At 36.2% G+C, this 17,330-nt stretch overlaps 1 protein-coding gene and 1 pseudogene across 1 annotated transcript; both read right to left on the bottom strand.

Moving 5' to 3' along the window:
* Positions 1-3,986: 3,986 nt before the first annotated feature.
* Positions 3,987-4,385, bottom strand: LOC143598930 (uncharacterized). Its single transcript, XM_077077017.1, has one exon. The coding sequence runs from the start codon at positions 4,383-4,385 to the stop codon at positions 3,987-3,989; it is 399 nt and encodes a 132-aa protein (XP_076933132.1).
* Positions 4,386-10,972: 6,587 nt separating this feature from the next.
* Positions 10,973-13,887, bottom strand: LOC143598928 (cytochrome P450 CYP82D47-like; annotated as a pseudogene).
* Positions 13,888-17,330: the final 3,443 nt, after the last annotated feature.

Here is a 17,330-nt window from a genome sequence, read left to right as displayed (position 1 = left end):
TGTGTTCGTTTAGGTTTGTTTGTTTAAAATATAAACGAATATAACTGAACAAAGATAAAGAACATATATGAACACAAACAAATATAAACGATCATAAATGAAAACACTTAAATGAACACAGATTAACAAATATAAAACTTTAAGTAAATGACTCATCTAAATAATTTTTAATTAATACATAAACAAACATAAATAAACAGACACAAACGAACATAAATAAACGAACATAAACGAACATAAATAAATGAACATAAACGAACATTCATGAACATAAATGAACGAACGGAACATGTGTTCATGTTCGTTCGTTTAATTAAACGAACACAAACTTTTTGCTCATGTTCGTTCGTTTATTAAATAAACGAACATAAACGAACTTCCGGCCGAACATTTCACGAACAGTTCACCGAACATTCGGTTTGTTTACAGGCCTAATAACCACTTCTTGATCTTCTCGTATCGGGACACCCAAGCCAATCAGAGTCCATGTATCCTACTAAATTTGTTCTCCTTCCGTTGGAAGCAATATTCCTTGGCCGGGTGTGGCTTTTAAATATCTTAGTACTCGCATGGCAACTTCCTTGTGATTTATGCGAGGATCCCCTATGAATTGACTTAGCACATTAACTGAATAAGTAATGTCCGATCTAGTGGCTTTCAAATATAAAAGTCTACCCACCAGTCTTCGATATTTACTTGCATCAGCGCATGCCTCTTCATCGTCCTTTCCAAGTCTCGTGTTTTGTTTCATGGGAAAAGCACTCGGTCGACAACCCATCATGCCACTATCTTCAAGAATGTCAAGGATATACTTTCTCTGATTCAAAACTATTCCTTCTCGAGTACGTGTGACTTCTATTCCCAAGAAATATTTGAGCGGCCCAAGGTCTTTAATTCTAAACTTTTTTTTTCAAGAAACGTCTTGGTCTCTTTAATCTTTTCCATGTCACTGCCCACGAGAATGGCATCATCCACATAAATAAGGGTTGCAACAAAGGAGCTCTCGTTTTGAATATGAGTAAGGAATGGTCGGCTCCAAATTGCTTGAAGCCAATTTGTTGCAAATACGAAAGTAAACTTTTGATACCAGTTTCTTGATGCTTGTTTTAGACCGTAAAGTGACCTTTTGAGTCGGCACACCTTGTTTTCTTTTCCCTTTTCAAAACCTTGTGGAATCTTCATGTAAACTTTTTCATCTAAATCTCCGTGCAAGAAAGCATTGCTGATGTCAAGTTGGCGAATAATCCAATTTCTTTTGGCGGCTATTGCTAGAAGTGTTCTAACGGAAACGAGTTTGGCACTGGGGGCAAATGTGTCATGAAAGTCAATCCCTTCCATTTGTGTAAACCTCTTCGGTACCAACCCTGCCTTGTACCTCTCGATTTGCCTGTTCAGTTTGTACTTTATTTTATGTACCCACTTTGATCCGATAGCTCGATTTCCCTCCAATAATTCTTCAAGGCTCCATGTGCCATTTAGTTCAAGAGCACGGATTTCTTTCTTCATCTCTTCTCTCCAATTCACGTCCTGTACGGCTTCGTTAAAAGTTTTAGGCTCATCGTTTGAACCGATGGCCGCCAAAAAGGCTTTATGAGAATTAGTGAAATTTTTATAAGAAATAAAATTAGCAATTGAGGGTACCGTAGAGGAATCTTGACTGGCGGCGGGTAATGCTTGGTCTACGGATGGTAGGAGATTAACGATGTAGTCATTGAGATGCGCCGGACAAGGTCGGTTTCTTTTCCTTCTAGCCGGTTCTTGGACCTCGTTAACACTTTTGGTTTGTTCGTCATTAGGCCCACATCATTGGTTGGGTTATTTTCAATTGGGCCAATATTATTGTGAGAAGCTAACTCATTGTTCTCTACTGGAACATTTTCATTTGTTTCAAAATTATTTGGCTCATGTTGGATGGCTTATGTTTCCCATGCTTGTCTTCAAGGACAACACTAACATTATTGTCTTCAGGAATAAAACCAACATCATTTTCTGATATTTAATTTTGATTGTTGTTGGTGGTTGGTTCATGGGAAGCGTGCTGGTACCAAGGTGGTAGTTCGAAAATCTCCGATTCTTCATTTCAGTTTGTATGTTTATGTCCACGCGGAAACATCTTTTCAACGAACTTCACATCCCTTGATACCACCATCTTGTTATTCTTGACATCGAATACTTTGTAACCCTTTGTTCCGTGAGGGTATCCCAAGAATATTCCCGGTCTCTCTCTTTCCTCAAACTTGTCACCTTTCGTTTTGGTGATACGGTAGTAAGAAAGACAACTGAAAACTTTCATATGATCATAACTTGGCTTCTGGTTGTAAATGACCTCATAGGGGTTACATTATTAAGGGTTTTGGATGGAAGTCTATTTATTATGTATGCAGCTATTAAAATGCATTCACCTCAAAGGGTGGATGACAAGTGTGCTTCAAATTTTAATGCCCTTGCGGTTTCAAGTAAATGTCGGTGCTTCCGCTCAACGACTCCGTTTTGTTGCGGAGTGTGCGAACATGTCGTTTCAAGTAATATCCCTTCTTCGCTATAAAAGGTTATCATTCTGATCGAAGTGAATTCCCCTCCATTATCACATCGAATACTTTTTACAGTTTTATTAAATTGCGTTTTGATCATCTTATGAAAGGAAATTAAGCAATCACATGCATCCGACTTATGTTTTAAAAGATAAACCCCAAGCCGATCGACTAAAGTCGTTAACAATAGTCAAAAAATAGTTTTCTCTAGTTAATGAGGGCGTGCGATATGTTCCTCATATATCACAATGTAAAAGTTCAAAGCAAATATTTTTTTAATAAAACTGGTAATAAACGGTAATCTTGTAAATTTTGCTTTCGCACATGAATCACAAACATCATCATCAGTTTTAAACGAAACAAAATCAAAAAACGAAAGTTTACTATGTGAAGCATGTCCCAAACGTTGAACCACATGTCATTCATAACCGCCATAGCCATCCTTTTATTTCCCACCATCCTAATCCGGTACAGACCTTGTTGACATTTAACCGTCCCAATCAATTTCCTCGAACTCAAGTCCTGCATAACAAAGAAATCTAGGAAAAAGGTTACTGCACAACGTAGATCTTGAGTTAAACGACTAACATATAACAAGTTGCATGTAAATTCCGGAACATATAAGACGTCACAAATTTTGATATCAATTGGCAAAACGCACAATCCTTTTCCTTTAACGGGTACTGATTCACCATTGAGTATAGTCACAGGAAATTCTTGTGATGATTCTATGTTACCAAGAAACGATTCAAAATTGTGGGTAATACTCGGTGCAACCCGAGTCTACAACCCATTTGTTACCTTCATCGAGTCTACCTGCCATGTTAGCCATTGGTTGAGTAACTTCCACATTAGGTGGGTTCTTTGCTATGATAGATTGATGAATTGCTTGTATTGTTCTGCATTCAACCCCGGTATAGGGCTTGACTCGTTCCGGCTTGGCTCGCCGCCTGTAGCAACAGCCTCTATGCATGCCGCCTTTGTCCTTCCTTTTTCTAATTTTCCCTTTCCGGGCCACCATTCCGGATAACCAACTCGCTTGAAGCATACGTCACAGTTGTGACCATCTTTCCCACAAAAGTCACAATGTTCCACCTTGTCTACAATGATCTTTTTGTTATTTTTGGGCCCGTTTCGGTTCTACGCAGCAGCAACAGCTCCATCTCATTTCATGAAGGCTTGGAATGCAGCGGAGTCGGTGTTGGTTTTCTTCCACGTAGACAGAGCACGTTGTTGTTCATCTTCAGAAAAGAGACAGTATGCTTCTAATAATGTAGGAATGGGTTTCATAGAAAGAATATGAGTTCTGATGGTGGAGTAATCGATGTCGAGTCCGAGCAAAAACTCGTACTATCTTTATTTGTCCCTTAAGTCTGTTAACCTTTTGCTTATTCCACAAGTGCAGCCCGCACAGGAGCACTCAGATGGTTGACCCGATTTCATCCCATAAACTTCTTAGTTTTGTGAAATAGGCCGACAACCCGACACAGAGGGCCCATCTTGTCTAGTTGAAATCAGCAGCTGTTTCAATTCGTATGCCCTAGGGGTGCTTTCTTTTCTGAAGCGATCTTTCAAATCACTCCATATCTCTTTGGCAGAATTAGCATACCTTACACTAACTCTTATTTCATTTTCCATGGCTGTAGTTAGCCATCCTCTAATCATGGCGTCACAGCGTAACCACAACACGTGATTAGAATCTTCAGTTTCTGGTTTCTTCGAGTTTCCATCGACGAATCCGACCTTGTTTTTGGCGAACAAAAAATTCTCCGTCTCTTGGACCCAATCAAGATGATTGTTGTCATTCAAGGCTTCATTAACATGCATTTTCCTTGGGTAATCAGATGGGTTCATGTAGTAAGGAGAAGTATAATCAGCATGGTTTATTTGGTTGGTTTTGGTTTAATCTGTACTTGCCATGGTGAAACAGTATGCGGCTGTGTTTAGGGATTTGAAATAAGAATGAGCTGATTGTAAAACCACGCTCTGATACCATTAAAGTTTGGTATCTTCAATGATGATATGTTTCTATTTAGTCATCACATACCAAGGTTATATACATCAAAAGGCTCAAATTAAGCCAAAGATCAAGGCAAAATAAGAGGCAATACAATTAATAATAAATACAAATATTGACAAAAGCTTTTCCTTCTTATATAAGTTGGATGCAATCTTCTATTGAGTTAAAAGCATCACGGTAACAAGCCTTTAGACCTGTAGTCCAGACATATATAAGGCCACGAGTCAGGTCAAGATTGTAGTCAAGTTTGAGATTAAAGGCTTGTTTAATAAAGAACAGTAAGGTAAATGATAAACGGATCAAAGACCTGTATGATTCAAATTTATATAATTCCGATTCAACCCACATCAACAAGGGCTCAATATATATATTAGATCCATTCAACGTAAGAATGGTAAAACCAACAATACAACAAATCATAAACATATCACCATTCTAACACTAATATGTTCATTCTTTACTTGAAAAATGAGACCGTTGGCCTTCTTTTGTATCACTGATGAAAAACTTATTCACAAGGTATAATTCGTTCACTTGTCAACAATTAATGAATTAGAGCCTTGGCTTCATTGGCCTTATTTTGTATCACTTTTAAGATGTCCATCTGGTCAAGTGGCTCAGCATTCTTGGTGGCATGAACTTGGGCTAGGCTCTTGTAATTTGCAGCTTATGCCACAATAAACGCTATATCTTTGTCTATAAGCTTTCTCATAAACTTAGCATGATTACCACCCCATACCTGTCGCCACATCCCAATTGTTAACGTGTTTTGGCCATTTATGTTCAATCTCTAATGCCTTTCATTCCTTAACACTTGGGAGTCTTGGAATCTTGATGGAATGTATCTAGTTTCGGACGAAGCTTTAAACTTTTGAAAGCTTGGAAATGATATGCTTTCATGTTACGTAAGGTTATCAAAGGTTGCTTTTATTATAAATTTTGTAAAGCCCCGTTCTCGGTGCCTCACTTTAGCGTCGGATTTACTCATAAATACAGTTCTACAAATCAGAGTTTATTAAAACTTTCGCGGAAACGTCAACTTTAATCATTCGATACAAAACATTTGATCTTTCCTTTAAAACATAATATACGACATCATATTTAAATAATCATTTCTCTTCCAGCTTCAAATGCCAGCCATTCAATCCATGCCATGTGCCACCCTCATGCTAGCTCCTCAGTCTACTCACCTGCATGCATACTAAAAGTCAGCTACGCTGAGTGAGTTCTAGTTAATCAAGCAACTTACCATACAACCATTACATGAAATTATATATGTATCCGAAGACACATAATCCATTGTCACCTTACTGCTTGACCACTTATCTATCACCTACGCCTTAGCCACTTGTTTACGGGAGCACATAGAGGCTTCCCCTCCCACGCACTCACATTATGCCACTTGTTAATGAAGGCACGTAGATGCTTGTCCTCCCGCGTACTCTCATCATGCCACGTTAATAACGAAGGCACGCATAGGCTTACCCTGCCACGTACAATCGTCATGCCACTAACACCTTTAGTAGACCCCTTACCACTTCTACCACACTTTATTCTACTTGTCTACAACACACTTCCTATCAGCTCATCATTTACATAATAGACAAGCTACATCATAGCATTCATACATACTAATAACCACTTAACAATCATGCTCCTTGGCGATACGTGCAATATCCAAAGATCGTTCACGCACCGTCAAGAATTCATAACTAACTCGTATATCCTCTATGGCATACACTTACCACTTAAGGTAAGTGTATTCACACTTCACAACGAGTATACACACAGCCCCGAAAACATAACAAGGAAATGGGGCTAGAAACTTACCTGAATGCGGTTACGTTCTCCGTTTATGGTTATTCCTTTCTTGAGTTGTGCACGACTAACTGTTTAACAATTACACGCATCAATTATCTATTGCTACCCATAACGTGTCTCTAGTTTATTTATGACCCTCAACGACCTGGGTTAAGGGGGCAGCGTCCCTGGCAGCGGGGTTCTAGGGGCGGCAGGCCATAGCAGGGTCCAAGGGCCAGAGCCCCTGGCTGGCGTCGAGCTTGTCTGCTATAACGAATTAAGCCTAATTCGTCATCTGAACATAACGAGCTTGTTTGCTATAACGAATTAACCCTTGGAGAAAATTCATTTCCATTAACTGTCTTAACACATTTTCCATTAGGATTTTAATTTATTATTTAATTCGTCCACTTGTCTGCTATAATGAATTAAGCCTAATTCGTTATCTGAACATAGCCTGGTTCATGGCCTAATTCGTTATCAGAACATAGCCGGATTCGTTACCTTAACTTAGCAAATTGGTGAGTAACGAATCACCTGATTTGTTATCTTACATGATTTGGTTCGTTATCTTAGTTCGTTAGCCTAATTCGTTATCTTGACTTGATTCATTATCTTGACATAACGAATTGGGTGAGTGACGAATCACCTGATTCGTTATCTTGGCATAACGAACTGGGTGAGCTAGTTCATCATCTTGACATAACGAATAAGCGAGTAATGAACTACTTGATTCGTTATCTTAATATAACGAATCATTTGCAGTTCTTATCCAGACTTTGACTCAAGGGTCAAAGTCAAAATCGATATGAACATACACGGTCAACAGACTTTCAAATCTACAATTACCCCTCGAATCCACGATGAAACAACATGATTTTGGTACCATTGAACTCTTCTATACAGCGCCTACAAACCCCAGCCCATTAATCATCCAAACATTCGCGTTTACATGGTGCGATTTATGTATATACATACGGGTCTTTCATATTAACAATTAACCTGTCAATCTATAATCAATTTCAATAAGTTTAGCTTCGTTGGATTCATTTTTACCATACTAAAACAGATCTATGATTTCTAGACTAAATCCGAACTTAAACAAACAAGTTCTCGATATAAACGTACCTTAAACGAGTAGGTTTACGAACACAGTCTAGTCTCGATGTTGTTTTGGTTCGTCACAACGATCTAGCACCAACGGGTTCGGGTTTCCACCTTCGGATCTAGGCTCGGGTTTTTGGATAATGTTTGTGTGTGTTTTTCAAGGTGTAGGCTATGGTGTAGAGATTGATAAAAATGGAAAGCATTAGGGTTTAAGGGGTATTTATACTCCCTTAAGCCCATGGACCTAAGACAGATCTTTCCTTTTTGGTTCATCTTTAATTCTATTAACTAAGCCTGTTACCCCTTAATCATTATTATATTATTATTATTATTATTCCACTAACTCAAATAATTCACCCGACGCAATTATGGTATTAAATATTATTTCAGAAATTTCGGGATGTTAAACATTTGAAGTGTAGTATTTTCTCAAATCATCATCATCATACTCAGTAAAGCCCACCAATAGCAAAGCTATGGTAGGGTGAGGGTAAGATATAGACAACCTTACCTCTACCCCGTAGGAATAGAGAGACTGCTTCCGCTGAGACCAATGACTCGACAGTAGTTTTGATATCAAGCCTTAGACATAAGGCACATAACACCCATTGGAACACCCCTTGATTGGTGCATGTACCTTTGTCTTTAAGTCATCAACGCCACTACATGATGTCTGATTAACCTTCCGCCACTCTTAACGTTATTTTCACAAAAATAACATCAAAGTTAGTGCAACTTCACTTTTTCCCACCCGAGGGCCCACACATATATACATTATATGCGCGCACCGCAACCGGGCGAAGGGCAAAGAGATGAGTCGGATCAGGTACCGGGTCTTGATTACTCATTTGAAGAGGAGTCTAATTTGTTGAGTACATGTTTTGACTCGACCTAAATTAATATGTTTAAAATACACCTGTTTTGGCACGAAAGCAAGTTGACCACCATGAACCCTTTTTTGACCTGATCTTGTTTCGACATGTTACCTAATCCATTCATTTTGCCAAGCTCAGATAGAATCCAAGTCCTACAAGTTTGGTTTCCTGTAGATCAAAATCATTTCCCTCCTTATCAGATGTGACAAATATTAACTAATTGTGTTCATTATTAAGACTTGAAATGAGAATTGTGTTAAATGGGTGTGTTGTTGGGAGAAATGAAACCAAAGAAATATAATTGCTTTTATTTTCTTTATTTATTAGGCAAAAGGAATTTTATATTTATATATATATATGTGTGTGTGTTAAAGTTCAGGAGAGAGAAATGCGAGAAGTGGATCCAGTTAATAAGAAATTTTCTATTCTTTTTTCTTTTTAATTAAATTTATGGGTATGATGGTAAAATCCCATAAGTTTTTTATATGGAAAGTGTTGGTTTTGTTTATGGAATTTCTATTTCTTTACTAATTTGTAAATACAAAGCATTAAATTTATTTTGGATTCAACGAATCCCATTTCACCTTTATTAGATCGGAACTGTTTTGGACAACAATATGCTAAGGATAATATATCCAAATCCGTAAATGTGAGGTATAGTGTTATGCTAATAACAACAAATGTATCATCATCATCATCATCATCATCATCATCGTACTCAGTATATCCCACCAATAGCAATGCTATGGTAAGGTCTGAGGATGGTAAGATGTAGACAGCCTTACCTCTATCCCATAGGGATAGAGAGGCTGCTTCCGGTGAGACCCCCGGCTCGATAGTAGTTTTGCATCAAGCCTTGGACATAAGGCACATAGCACTCAATCATCAGGGACACCGGCTGATTGGTGCATGTGCCTTTGTCTTTCGGCTATCAACGTCACCACATGATGCCTGATTAACCTTCCGCCACCTTTAACGTTATTTTCACGAGATTGGTAAAATAACGTCAAAATTAGTGTAATTTTACTTTTGCCCACCCGAGGGTTCACACATATATACTTTATATGCGCGCACCGCAAGGAGGGCGTAATAACAACAAATGTATGAACAAAATAATGAAGAACACCGAGATTGTTGTGAGGAAAAACCCATTGATCTTGTTTAGATCAAAGGAAAAAAACTCCGGGTGATGACAACTCGTCGATCACCAATTTATTAATCACAAAAAATGTTACAAGTGTTTTGGAGATTACGATCAATGTTACAATGAATGCTAGTGTGTAGAGAGAAGTATGAGTTATGCTCTAGTGTGTGTGAATACAAGTGAGTTCTAATTGATCGTTATCTCGATAATATAAAGAAAAAATCAACATTATTTCCTAATAATCGGCCACTCTTCCACAACTCCTTCAACGTTCAATGACCACGTGCTGGGAGCTTCCAGTAGTGAACTTTGAGGTAGACTTGGTCTTGGAGCCGTTGTAGTCATCAAATAACGACCTATACACATGAAACAATTGTTAATAATATCACTGCTGAGGATCCTTGATCATGACATGGCTCTGGAATTCTTCAGAAGGATAATTAATCCAGACACGTCTTTAAGAATAACATATCCTCAATATCGAAATTATCTGCTCTAACAGTAACTAGTATTTAAAATGTAATAAAGCTCATCGATTCTTTCATTACAATTAAGATCATTGTGTTCAACTTTTTTAGTTCATCATGTTTGTGTGTATTGTCAACTCACCGATTTCATTTAAACAAACAATCAAATTTTTTTTTGGATATCATCAAATCACAAATTATTTGATAAACAAATCATTATTCATATTAACCAATCATAATAATAACTTACACATTATTTATATTAATCGATCATAATAATAAGCTACACATAATTTATATTAACCTACACCGATCATAACAATAACCTACACTTTGTTCATACTAACCTACACGGATCATAATAATAACCTACACTTAATCATATTGCCTTACACAGAGCAGCCTAATATTAACCTACATTTTAGTCCAATTTGATTTCTTTAGGTAACAAGTTAACAATCTTTGGTTGTTACAAACACAGCTAAAATTTTCCCTACACAGATTGGTTGTTGCATAACTAAGTTAACAAGCTTTCTAAAAAGATGAAAAATGTATCTACACAATCTTACACTCCACCTACACGGTTAATCCAACATAAGATTTATATATTTTTTTATACAAAATGTGAATTTTAATTGTTGTTTAAGTAATTGAAAAATATATTAATTTAAATAGAATTTTGGAAACTTTAAGATTAATTAATTAAGATAATTAAGTTTATAGTGTTAATTAAGTTTGGTAAGTTACATAACACAAATTGTGACCACTATGTCATTTATCATTAAAACCTTCTATAAAATTTTCCACTTTATTACACAATTGCCACTATAAATTTAAACCATTGATTTGACCAAATCAATGATACAAGATCGCTTATCGCACTTCTTGCTATAACTTCATTTCTCTAATGAACCACCCTATATATATATATATATATATATATATATATGAAAATGATTATATATTTATGGCTGTGAACATATATGGGGCTTGAAATCAAGGAAACTAGCATAATATAAACAGATGAGCAACATAGCGTTCTTACATAATGCTTTCTCGTACACATGCAATAACTAAACAATTTATCTCTATTTATAGAGATGTTTACAACTGTAAGCAAACATAACTAATATAACTGCTCTAATAAAAGCTTATTGCTACAAGAGCTTGTTATTTGGATCTGGGTTTTTAAATGATTGGCGCCTGATATGTCAGTCAAGCGCTATCATGATACATTTTAAGGGATGAACGAGGGGCGAGAAGGACCTCCAATGGCGTTGCTTTGCTAGTAGTTATTCCCAAGCTTTCACCCATATCAATTGGTTCATTCGATGGTTTGTGTATCACAAACTGTTGAATCACAGTCGCTAATGTTAAAGGCAAAGCATTTAAGGCAAAGAAACGCCGGGGCATATTCTTCTACCAGTACCGAACGGAAGGAATTCAAAATGTTTTCCTTTGGGGTCAATATCCTTTTGACCGGTCAAGAATCTTTCTGGCTTAAATTCACAAGGATCTGACCATATATTTGGATCTCGATGGATTTTCCAAAGATTAACTAATAAACGAGTGCCTTTCGGGATGTCGTAGCCACTAACAATGCAATCCTCCGTGGACTCATGAGGAACTAAGAGAGGTCCAGCTGGGTACAAACGCATTGTTTCTTTGATAATGGCGTCGAGGTAAACTATGTTCCTTATGTCGGACTCCTCCACCGATCTATCTCTTCCAACTTGTTCATCAATTTCATCTTGGGCAATTTTTAATGCCTATGGATTATTTAGTAGCAAAGATAAAGCCCACGTTAAAGTCGCAGATGTAGTGTCCGAGCCAGCAATTATTATATTCTGCACAATTGTGTATGTAGTCGAATTTGATTATAAGCAACATTGGGTTATCTTAAGCAAATCGTTAGGGTGAGGTTCATTCCAAAACACTATGATCTTAATGTGATAATAATAATAATAACCTAAATCATTTAATTTTTTAATTAAACAATCATACTTTTTTAAAAATTATTATTTTTTGTCAGGGGTGTGCATGAAACCAAAAAACCGATCCATAACAGAAAAACCAAAAATTTTGTTAAGTTTCGATTTTACATGTAACAAAAATTGAAAAAACCAAACCAAACCTGGTGTATGGAGTTTCTTTTTAATTTTAAATTTAAATTATTTATAAGAATTTAATAAATAGTATAAGCCAAGTATTTTAGCCGCAAATGTATATCAATTCATTATTAACTAACAAAAATATTTAGGTACAAATTCATTAAATTTGAACAACTAGTTTCAATCCCACATGACAAAATTGAAAAAATCAAAACCAAACTGAAAATTGGAAAAGAAAAAAAATCAAATAATTAAATCAGAAATTAAACTTTTAGTTTTTGATTCAATATTAGCCCAAACCCGATCCATGTACACTCGATCATACTCTTTACATACATCTTGTTTAAATAAAAACCATTAGTCTAATATAATTAGTATATCTTCTTTTAACTTTTAAAAGTCTGCCCACGCATATATAGGTTACTTATGATTAATATAATCTACACATGTCTTTTACATGTGTAATTGTGTATATTTTATAAATAAACAAAATTTACTATATTTTATTAATAAACGAAATTTGCTCATATATATTATTTTTGAATTCAAGAGATGAATAAATATACATTTCCAATTGTTTCTTTAAAATTGAAAAAGATAGATAATTTACTTTGTGATTTTTTATATCAAAATAATAAATAATTTATTACAACTAGCTTGTCCTATAATAAAGGTGTATATTCTTACACCTAAATGGTTGTGGGTTCAAATCTCATTTGAGACAACGAGTGAAATATGGGGAAAAATTAGTTGTTCAAAAAATATTATATATGTAATAATTGATGAAGATAAACTGGCTTTGATAACCGTATCGTGATCACAACTTGCAAAATCCTCTCTATATGCGTCTTGGAGAACAGAAATTAGTACATCCATGAAAACTTGATCCCCGTGTGCCTCACTCTTTCGCTTCTTTAACCATCCATCAAGGATGTTGTCCATTTCTTTACTTGTCACCTTCATTTCTTTCTCATATCCTCCCAGGTCTAAACCACGTGTAAATGGAATGAAATCCGACACCACAAACACGCCTAACAACTCCATGAATCTCCTCGCCGCATTTTGAAACTGAACTCCTTCTTTATCGTTGACCCGAAACCTCTTCCCTGAAATAATCCTAACTATAATATTGAACACCAAGTTCCCAAACCATTGTTTCATATCCACCTTTACCATATTATCTGAACCTTCATTATCCTTGTTCACTAGCCACGTATCATAGATATCCATAACGGATGCTCTAACTTCTGAAACTTGAACATATTTGAGCATCTCAACTCGTTTTTGAGAGAGAATCTCGAGCATAATAATCTTGCGAACTTTTCGCCAGTAATCCCCATATGGCGCAAGCCCGAACAAGGCATAGTTATAGCCCATGATCTCTGCTGCCTTTGATTTGGGTCGACTTGCAAAGACCCTATCGTTTGTGGTAAAGCACTCTTTAGCTACAACCCCACTACTCACCACCAAAACATTGTGAACACCGAGCTTGATGGTAAAGATAGGGCCGTATTCATCTGCCATGTCACCTAAAACATGTTGAGGAAGTCGAGATCTGCCTAGAAGGTGCAGGTGTCCGATTATAGGCCATGCACCCTTTGCTTGAGGTGCTGCTCGGTTGCTTTGCTTCTTTAAACTCCTCAAGATCTGAAGCAGGAAAGCTATTACTAAGACAACAAGAATGGATGTTGCGGTTGGTGAAAATGAGATTATACTAAATTTCATGATTTTAGTTTTTGCTATACAGAGAAAGAGTTATGAGAGTGATTGTTACATGGTAACCATTTATATATTCACAGCAACATTTGTCACACTCCAAGACGCATGTTGATCATACGTACGTATCTTTACTGATCTTATCATCAACGCATGGTTATATACTTATATTGTTGTGTAAATATTTCCTTTTATCCAAGGCTATCTACTAGAAACAAAATTAATAATAATAATATAGTAGAAACGTGAGTATAGCGAGCGTGCATGTGTTGGTTTTTATTGATATTTACACTCACTGTTGGGTTAATCGGTTTGTTTGTCGGTACACGGGTCATGGGTCAGCGGTTCTGCAGCAGAACGGGTGGCGAGTCGAAGCTATGGATCGATTCACGGGTTTAGCAGATTTTAATTCACTTAATTATTTGTTTTACGTCACATGTTTTATTAGGGGGTCAAAAGTCGTGGGCTTGGTTTCCTGGCTTTTTGACGTTTCACGTATAATAAGTTAAGTTTCTTTTCTATTTAACTAGTGGAGGTCCCGGAGCGTTGCGCCGTTAGCCATCTAACGTTTGTATTGCCATATAACCTAAGTAATAGCATTTAGCCATCTAACGTTTGTATTGCCATATAATCTATGTAATAGCATCAACATGAAACACATAAGACAACATCATGAACAAACATTCATGTTGCCATACGGAACAAATAAATTGACCCTTTTATATAAATTGACCCTTTTATATATATGATTTCCGCCTTAACAATACAAATCACCAAAGTTTTGTCTATGTTATTCATATCCAATAAATAATAATGCATCATGTGAAACAAATGTCTCCAAACCATATTCATATGCAAACAATAATGCAATAGAATAAGCACACTTACTTGGCCTGCTTGCGGTACGCACATATAATGTATATATATGTGTGAACCCTCGGGTGGGCAAAAGTGAAATTGCACTAATTTTGGCGTTATTTTACTAATCTCGTGAAAATAACGTTAAAAGTAGCGGAAGGTTAATCAGGCATCATGTGGTGGCGTTGATAGCCTAAAGACAAGGGTACATGCACCGATCAGCCGGTGTCCCGATGATTGAGTGCTATGTGCCTTATGTCCAAGGCTTGATGCAAAACTACAATTGAGCTGGGGGTCTCACCGGAAGCAGCCCTTTATCCCTATGGGGTAGAGGTAAGGCTGTCTACATCTTACCCTCCTCAGACCATACCATAACTTTGTTATTGGTGGGATATACTGAGTACGATGATGATGATGATGATGAAGAAGAAGAAGAAGAAGAAGAATAAGCACACTTACGTTAAGATGCTTTAGTTAAAAGAACCACATAACCTATGCACAACAATCCCTATTAACATATATAAAATTATGAATTCTTTACTTATAATTCCCACAATTTGTCAAGTACAGGTCAAACAAATACATATTAACTTTTGAATGCATAAAGATAGAAATAATAGAATTCTAAACATGCAAATTCAACTTTTAGCTCAAAAAATGCACATGACTTTTCATTACTACAGCTACATTCTATGATCATTTGCAGTTTAGCTTGTAAACATGCAACTCTAATATCACTAATCATTAATTTGTAAAATTGGTATATCACAGAAGTTAATCCATATGCCCAGTTCTTTTAGTTAACTTTTTTCTAAAAACAAAACTCAAAAGAACATCTAAACACATCAAACAATTTGCAGCAAAGAACACATCACATCACCTATAACAGGAGGATTTGTACCAAACACAAAATCAATCTTTATAACTAAACAAATAGGTCAATCTGAAACAATAAAACCTACGTTTATAACTAAACAAAATCAATCTACATACCAAAATCAATTCAACTAAACAACAATTGAGGGCACTAACAACTACAATGAAGAAAGAAAACTACATAGAAAGTCAGCCCAGAAAGCAATTAGAGTTCTAATTAAAGTCGAAGCATCCGGTGTGCAATGGCGCATAGCCAACGCCGTGGCGGCACAAATCGCAGCACTACCAATCACCACCACTCGGAAGAGAAGAGATTAGCATGTAACTGAAGCGTGCTCAAAGCAAGTTGAAGATCGATGAAACCCAAACAGTGGAAATCGCAAACCCTATTGATGAGATAAGAGCCAATAAAGCCAAATAAAGTACAAACACACGCATAAAGAAATCCCCGAAAAAGCTTGGGAAATTACAAATGTACCTCTTTTACAGTAGCAGTTAGGTTTCCTTTAATATATACAAGCTTGAAGTGCTTTAGTTCGTTATCAAGCGTATGCATCAGTGAAACAAACTATAGTATAATTGTTAGCCTACTAATATAATGCTAATCACCCTAACTTCATCAAGTTTTTCATACCAAAAAAGAAGCTAGATGACTAACCATTGAAACAACCCCAACCTCAACCAACGGCAAAAGACTATCGAAATGTTGAACTCGATTAGCCTTTTAACTCCACTGCACATTTAATACAGAAAAATACTTTAAAAAAACAGCATCGAATGGCAACACCTAATTCGGGCTTTGAATAATAGTACACTACTGTCGTGCGTTCAACTAAGAACCCAATTGAACCCCTAACATACCTTAACGGCAGGCTCTGCAGTGATAGTCCGCACCAGATCATTCGACGATGTCTTCTCACCGGAGACTTCGACGCCGTCTCACTTCGCCTATTAGGGCTGGAGTCAAGCGCAGATGGTAAAATTCCAAAAACTCTGTCGGAGAGAAGAGCGGTTATTGGGCCACCTGCTACTGAAATTATACCGATTGCCGTGAAGTTCCAAAGATGCGTCTAGATTTGATGTTTGCAGGTAAACGAATTGCCGGATAAGTCTCCCTTTGATTGCAAATGCTCACAGACTTGGCCGATTCAATCAGTACATGCGTGTTATTGGCGGTGTTGGGTTCTTGAAATTACGACTGTAGCAGCAAGTTTTCCTTTAATATATCGGATAATGTTTCACTTATTTGAAGAGGAGTTGGGCTAATTTAATATGTTTAAAAGAGTCAAAGTTATTCTATAAAGGATAATAAAAATGAGAAGTGTGAGAAATCATAAACAATTGATATTTGTCAAGTGAGGATTAAAAAAAAAAATGTATAGAGGTAATTGTATACATTTTATCTCTCCATATTCAATGCACATGTTAATACTTCCGTCATTTTAGAACGTCTATAACTATTTCGTATGATATTTTTTTTAAAAAAAAGTTCATCATAATAACTAGCGTTTTTTTATCTTTAATATGAGTATGATTTTTGTTATATAAAATTTAAAACAAAAATTACGTCATTGTGTCTTTTCGCACACCATTGTGTCTTTTCGCTTATCATTGTTTCTTTTTTCGTCATTGTGTTTTTTCGTCATTGTGTCTTTCAACTCATCATTATGTTTTTTTAAATACTAATAGCACCGTTGTGTAATAATAATATGTAAAAATAATGATAAAATAACAACAAATTATCTAATACGTAAAAAACAATGATTAATACATGTTACATAATAACTTGAAACGTAAAACACACTGATGAATACATATAATACAA

This window comes from Bidens hawaiensis, unplaced genomic scaffold, assembly GCF_021521415.1.
Source record: "Bidens hawaiensis isolate Kalapana, Puna unplaced genomic scaffold, B.hawaiensis_p1.1 tig00051287_1, whole genome shotgun sequence".
Taxonomy (NCBI): domain Eukaryota; kingdom Viridiplantae; phylum Streptophyta; class Magnoliopsida; order Asterales; family Asteraceae; genus Bidens; species Bidens hawaiensis.
The sequence above is the reverse complement of the archived record's forward strand: the minus strand, read 5'-3'. Positions and strand labels throughout refer to the sequence as shown.

What these genes read in the sequence shown, in the direction of transcription:
- LOC143598930 (XM_077077017.1), bottom strand. Translation starts at nt 4,385, where the DNA reads ATGAACCCATCTGATTACCCAAGGAAAATGCATGTTAATGAAGCCTTG.